The sequence below is a fragment of the Centroberyx affinis genome, unplaced genomic scaffold (genome assembly GCF_046629955.1).
Source record: "Centroberyx affinis isolate AG114_WGS23_722 - 3 ecotype Tasmania unplaced genomic scaffold, CSIRO-AGI_Caff_v1 ptg001851l_1, whole genome shotgun sequence".
NCBI classification, from domain to species: domain Eukaryota; kingdom Metazoa; phylum Chordata; class Actinopteri; order Beryciformes; family Berycidae; genus Centroberyx; species Centroberyx affinis.
The window spans coordinates 3,027-9,999 of record NW_027280230.1 but is presented as its reverse complement, the minus strand read 5'-3'; the positions used below and the strand labels follow the sequence as shown (position 1 = coordinate 9,999).

At 41.1% G+C, this 6,973-nt stretch overlaps 1 protein-coding gene across 1 annotated transcript; it reads right to left on the bottom strand.

Moving 5' to 3' along the window:
- Nucleotides 1-406: 406 nt before the first annotated feature.
- LOC139652981 (sodium- and chloride-dependent GABA transporter 1) lies at nucleotides 407-6,664 on the bottom strand. The gene is made up of 12 exons (XM_071529914.1): nucleotides 6,645-6,664; nucleotides 6,277-6,484; nucleotides 4,870-5,002; nucleotides 4,648-4,782; nucleotides 3,978-4,081; nucleotides 3,748-3,872; nucleotides 1,982-2,094; nucleotides 1,712-1,852; nucleotides 1,423-1,522; nucleotides 1,137-1,237; nucleotides 872-1,039; nucleotides 407-747 (listed from the first exon to the last, which is right to left on the bottom strand). Exons 2-12 carry the CDS (start codon nucleotides 6,474-6,476, stop codon nucleotides 595-597), a joined length of 1,473 nt encoding a protein of 490 aa, XP_071386015.1. The 5' UTR covers nucleotides 6,477-6,484; nucleotides 6,645-6,664; the 3' UTR covers nucleotides 407-594.
- Between the last annotated feature and the right edge of the window lie 309 nt (nucleotides 6,665-6,973).

Below are 6,973 nucleotides of genomic sequence, written 5' to 3'. Positions count from 1 at the left end.
ATTATTTTATGAAATCTCATTTTTATAAATGTACAGAATCGCATCAATTATACAGAGTCGCATCAACAGATATGGCCAAAAGATGGCACTCTAGCAAAGCAAAGCCCATGCAGGAAGGCAGTGTTAAGTCTCTGTGAAGCTCTGGGCTCCATGGCCTTGGAGCACTCTCCCAACAGAAGCACTGTAGGTCAGATATTAAAGATGCACACATCTGTGAAAAACAGATTCGTAAGACTGACTGTTCATAACATCTCACTCTTAGTGACAAATCTGCAAAACCAGTAGCAGAAGTTCAACAAGATAGCAGGCTAATCAAAACTGACTGATAAAAATGGACACTTGTAGCAATGTTGTTCAATGGCAGAAATGCGTCAACAAATTTTCACAATTATGTAAATTAGTTTTGTACTTATGGTGAACTCTTAGCAGAAGTTTGGTATAGATTTGCCACTAAAGGCGAACCGTGAGAATTTGTGACAAAGTTCAACTTGCTAAAAATATGCCACAAGTTACCTGCCGCAAACATTTCGTACCAGCGCCAGTGGTGGGCGGGTCAAATGCTGAGCCCTGCTGACCTAGCGAGGCACAGAGGTATCAGAGGTTTGTCTGAATAGGAGCCTTCTCTGGTAGATGGATGGTGGAGCTGATGACTGCTATGCCTGGATATGTGTCTGCTCCTCCCCTCTCATAATAAGGCATCTTTGACATTTCATTCAGGGCAAATGGTGTAATCGACAGCTTCAGTTTCTGTTGGACAAATTTACCAATAATCCTCTTAAGACACAGTATGTTTAATGAGTAGATGGCAACACATCCACATGTGTGTTAGATACTGTTGCGCAAAATAAGTGAAGCAATTGGTGTCCATTACCTGTGTGAATGAGCCAGGCAGGACCCACATGGTGTGAATGGCACCCAGTGGAATCCAGATGATGGAGGCCAAGGCGATGACCCAGCCAACCCCCTGAGCCCAGGGAGGGAAGACGTACTCTTCATAACGGGCTGGTTTGAACTGGATGATGGCGAAAACTAGGATTACCTGCCACAAAGAGAAGTGTTTTAACTGACAGTTATAGAGGGATGTCAGAAAAATCATAACAATAAATCCTGGTTATGCAAAAACCCTGCTGACTCACAGTGATCAGCAGAGGGGCAACTATTTGCCAACACACTCTGAAGAAGATGTTTGGCCTCTTTCCTGTCATCTCTTCTAGGTTGTCTGACAGTCTCTTCACACCTGTGAAAAGGTATTTGAGACATGTCCTAACTTGATATGTCAGTGAACAGCCATGCATGTTTTATTTGAACGTGGATTGACTTGTAGAGTATTGTGGCTATGACTATGAGAGTCAGATATCCCACACAGCGCTCAACATTGCTATGATGTGTCTACTTTTAGTTGTGAAGTGATGTTACTCTCACCATAACACCAACAGGTGGCTATCACCTCAAAGAAAGCAAGGAACAGGATGGACACTATGGCAGTGTAATGGTCCATCAGCTGGAACACATAGATTCCCACCTGGGCAGCGACACAGACTCTTTAGGACAGCAGGTAAGTGAGACTGAGGAAGTTACAATTTGGTTACTCCAATTTCTCCGAGGAGGAGATGTCTTGGATATTGTGACCCGTTACAGCATTACAGCCTGTGTCATTTCCAGTTTACAGCTCCAGTAAATGATAACAGTGAAGCGGTCAAGATCCATGTACCTGCATTACATAGGGAATCCCCAGAAGAAGGGCTGCACCACAAACTCCAAGAACAAACAGCTCCTTCCGCTTGAAAAATTTCATCAGGTTTTGGTCAAATTCATCCATGAGACTGGTCACCATCACTTCAACCATAGCAAACTGCCAAAGACAAACACCAAGATGTAGCATTCCTGGTGAATCACAACTCTTCTATGGCTAGTGTAGTTCATGAGAGGTTTTGCTGTGGATGACTACTGCATCTGTAATGTTGCTTTCCTGGTCCAGTACCTCGCTGTCCAGCCCGAGGCAGAGCAGCATGAAGAAAAACATCACAGCCCAGAGCTGAGCCACTGGCATGGTGGCAAAGGCTTGTGGGTAAACAACAAAAACCAGGCCTGGACCTAGATACACAAAAACACAAGATGTTACTGTAGCATGATTCATTGATTCAGTGATTGGAAAAGTAAAAATAATTTTCCATAACCCCCTGAGGATGGAAAGAGTGACCTTCCCTTGATTAAGCTATATAAATGATGGTGCATACTTAGCCCTCTTGCATTCACATTTGATCTTAGAAATGTGAGTATTAATGTTGTTGTTTATGAACGTATGAACTTAAAGTGAAAGGTCCCAGCTGGACTGCACACATATGGAGGTAGAGTACTAATGGGCTATATTAGCTGATGGAGCCAACAGTATTTGAGTGAAGCACACTGCATTACAATAGGGAAAGGCTTGTTCAATGACATTTAGTCTAGATTTTTAAAAAGCAGGGATCTGAAGCCTCTTCATGTCCACTCCAATACCTGAGGCACTTGTGATTTATAGATGGAAAGGTCATGTGCATCTTAGTTAGTCAGAATCATTTCTGTAATAGCAATAAAGTGCCATGAGCTTTTGCCAAACTCAGAAGAGGAAGAGGCAATTGCATTAATTTCAGTTGGCCTTTTCCCATCACATGGTCCTCCTTTGTCTTGTCATTATGGCTTTAATGTGCCATTATGGCTTATATTTCATGCCTGTAGTTAGCACACCGCTAGGATGTAGTGTGGCTTGGCTTCACTTGCTCACAGTCAGAAACATTAAAGCCCATTAATGAAAATGAACTGTACCAAATGCACCAGGGACAGGAAGCGCTGCCATTCCAAAGTTACTAATTTATAGACCTACAAATTCCCAACCCTCACAGTGGCAAAATATCTAAATCTTGTTTCATTTATCAAAAATGTATCAATTCCCTCATTGCATTTTGTAAAAAGGTGACACTCCTAAACCTGAATAAAAAAAAACCGATCCCAATCTGAGCTGCAGCATTGACCCTTTCCTACAACACAGAGGGAAAACCACCAACCAGTGCCTATACCAATACCAATACCAACAATTATTGTCAAAGCAGGTAAGCTTTTGTTACTGTAAGCACTGTAGAATCTACAGAGCGAGTCCATTTTCAACTTGTCATGTTTAGAGAAAGATATGAAGACAAGGCCACTTACTGCAGTATAACAGGTTAATGAGTACACTGTTTTCAAACGTGACAGTTCACTCCACTTAAACACAGCACTTGCTAGTTTGATTGGTTTGACCTTTATTCACTCTACACATTGACAACTACACTTCATTATACAATATATATAATTATTGTGTGCTATCCAAAATGAAAAGTGCATGTTGTTTTTGTCATTTAAAAATATCAACTATCCCCAATGCTTGTTCAATTTACCACATTAAAGCCAAAGCATCAACCTATGTTTGACTTGTAATCATTTTGAAACTGCTGTTTCCATATTGATTTCAATAGCTGCAAATATCCTACAGTTGACTGAAGCACCTCCTACTCCACAATAACAAAACACTCATGCTTCTCCCCTGTTCTGAACCCCTTAACATATGTGAATGATCCTTCATAGGACGCTACTCTTCAAAACAATAATCAAGAGCAAAATAAAGCTTCTTTGAACAGAATTACGGATACAAATGTGTATAGTACTACAACAAATCCATACAAATATTGTTAATAACATGTAGATAATGCAAGACTTTGTTCATTATCTTACCATCCACAGCCAGTTCACTGACAGGAATGCCCTGTAGATGAGACATGTATCCAAAGGCAGAGAAAATGACAAACCCTGCCAGGATGCTGGTTAACGAGTTGATGATGGATATAGCCAGGGTGTCTCTGTGGAGAGTGAAGATGTTCTTTAGATCACCTTTTCTCTGCCCACAGAGTCTTGTTGTTACTGTTAAAGGGGAACATCTGAGTTGATGATTGTTTCTAGCTTACTTCAGAACGTTGTTGTTGAAGGAGTTGTAGCTGGACATGGCCACGAGGGAGCCGAACCCGATCCCAATGGAGTTGAAGATCTGAGCTGCAGCATTGACCCACACCTGCAACACAGAGGGGCGCACATCCAAAACCACCAACCAGTGTCAATACCATCACTATACCAACACTAATACTAACGCTATTTCCAACAGCATCACCAATACAATACCAATACCATCATCAATACCAACACCAATACCAATTGTGACACCAATACTGATACCAATACCAATACCCATACCAATATCAACACTAATACCAATACCACTACCAATACTAATACTATTTTTTTAAGACTAATACTAATACTAATACTAATACCTACCAATGCCAATACTAATACCAATACCAATACCAATACCAATACCAATACTAACACTAACCCTAACCACCAACACCTATACCTATACCAGTACCATTGCCATTACTAATACCTATACCACTGTATACGTATAGCTCACACTATAAAAGCAGCTAACTCAAACTGACCACAAGATGCTGCCCTCCCATGCCAAGTCGCTGTGACTATCCAGTCAGGGTGACTGAGCCAATATTTTCTTCTCTAGTTTTTCCAGCCATTTCTCTTTACTGCAGACATTCCTCTTCTCCTCTTTTTCCTTTTTCTTACCTCCACACTGAGCAGCTTGTCCCATTCTGGCACGATGAAGAAGGTTATCCCATCTAAAGCTCCAGGAAGCTGCACGTTGTTGATCAGCAGAGCAAACAGGATAACATACGGGAACAGAGCTGTGAAGTACACAACCTGCACACAGACACACAGACACACACATTAATATAATGATGGCTTGTTGTTCACTCTCTGTGTGTCTTTCTCTCTCTCTCCTCTCACCTTGCCTGTTGACTTCACCCCCTTGAAGATGCAGAGGTAAATGAGGATCCATGCCAGCAGGAGAAGAAGGGAAAGCTCCCACCGTATCACTCCTGTCTCCTCCACTCCCCCCGTCCGCTCCAGCACCTTATAACTACAACAAACCCCACAGTGTTGCGCTGGTCAAAGCTGACAGATACAGTATATATTTTTCTAGAAAAGTTGGTGTATCACATAAATCTGAAGCATCTGAATGCCCTTTCCATCCTGTATGATTTTTCAGTATGGATTTAGAAAAAAATATTCTTCAGAATATACTTTTTGATGAAATTCACTCTGCTCTAAACAATAAAGAATATTCACTTACAAAAACCTTTGTTAATCATGACATTCTGCTATACAAATTACCACACTACACCTTTTATGGACCAACCTACAGATGGTTCTCAATTAATTTCTTGACAGACAATATGAGGTTGCAAATAGATGGACATCAGAGGGGGCGATAATAACATGTGGTGTCCTGCAGGGTTCCATTTTTGGCCCATTATTGTTTTTGATCTACAATAATGACCTAGCTGCAGCATCCTCATCAATGCTTTGTGGGGGGGGGTTTCTTTCACCAACCAAATATTCTATTATTATTATTATTACAAATACCTTTTTGTACAATATCACACCTACATTTTTTGTATAGTAATAAATACAAACATTTACCAGAATTTCTTCCCTTGACCTTTAAAGTTTGCTTTCGATTTACTTTCACCTCTTTCTAACTCTAATTTCTGCATCAAGACTAAATGGCACCATATTGACTCTGTATAAACAGAAGATGGAAGATTGAGAATGATATAACATCCAAATTTGCCATTTGTAAATGAGAGGTACCACTCTCAGAATAGGTGTTCAGTAATGAGTAATCTTCTATTCCACAATTAACATTAAGCAGGCACAAATGGTTTATAAGATTAGGTGTTCAATTATGTTATGGCATCAAGTAAGAAATCAAGCGAGAAATGAATGACCAATTGCCTAAGCAATCATTCAGTAGCTGTGCTATTTGTCGACACCCAACAGCGGACTAAAATCAAACAGTAACTTGCCTGGCACGTGGCCAAATAGTGCTATACTAAACTTCTATTAATCATTCAGAATTTACAGATTGACAGAGTAAGGCCATCCTCAACTTTATCCCATATAACTTCAACTGACTGTAATGTTATTTCACTTGTCTTTTTCAATAGCTCTAAACCTTTTTTCAAAAACTTTGGTCTGTGTTGGCTTTCCTCTTCACCATTAACCCACCAATAACCACTGTAGTATAACAAGGTAATGAGTACACCCAACACCCAAAAACACGTGAGGTGTCATTCGACATAAATATTTGCTTGGCCTTGTCACTCGTCTCTCCCACACAGTGAAACGTACTCAAAGAACTCCTGGCTGGCCGTGGAAGAGTATGCGCTGTCGTTGGTGGCATGCTCGGTGCAGTTAGGAGTGTTCCAGGTGTTGTTGCAACTCTGCCAGGGCAGCGGTGCCTGGAAGGAGCTGAACAGATAATATAGGCCCCACGTAATGACGACATTGTAGTAGGTACACATGATGAAGGAGATGGCCACTGATGCCATGCCCACTCCTGGGGGACAAACAATATCATGTCATGTCACTTGTTTTCCAGTGAGACAAAGGAACATGTTACAGTTCAGGACTTCTTTCAGTGATACCTCAAAATATTGAATAATCTGCTTTATTACATTGGAAAAATTCAATCAGACCCATATTAGGATCCATGGTACCTTTGAGCAGTGGGCAGACATTAGCCAGAGCATGGACAGGCCCTCTCCTCATGTACTGTCCCACAGTCAGCTCCATGTAGAGCAGAGGGATCCCCAGCACCACCAGCATAAGTAGGTATGGCACCAGAAAGGCACCTAGCAAGAAATGATGACAACTCACCCTTCACACACTTCCTGTTGGCACTTCTCAAAGGACGTTACAACTCTACTTGCTTTATGGTATCCTCTAATCTTTAACTTTTATGAAAGTCACTGTGTCGTGCCATCTCCTTCCTCACATTAGGGACAGTTTATAATCATCCAGTGAGCTATCCTTCCATCAAATGATT

Bases quoted from the DNA above. Each gene is read 5' to 3' on its own strand.
- LOC139652981 (XM_071529914.1), bottom strand. From the start codon at position 6,476: ATGGCATCAGTGGCCATCTCCTTCATCATGTGTACCTACTACAATGTC. The intron at 2,095-3,747 runs GTAAGATAATGA...TTGTGTATCTAG, and splicing joins CAGTGAACTGGCTGTGGATG to GTCCAGGCCTGGTTTTTGTT. The intron at 1,238-1,422 runs GTGAGAGTAACA...ACCTTTTCACAG, and splicing joins AGCCACCTGTTGGTGTTATG to GTGTGAAGAGACTGTCAGAC.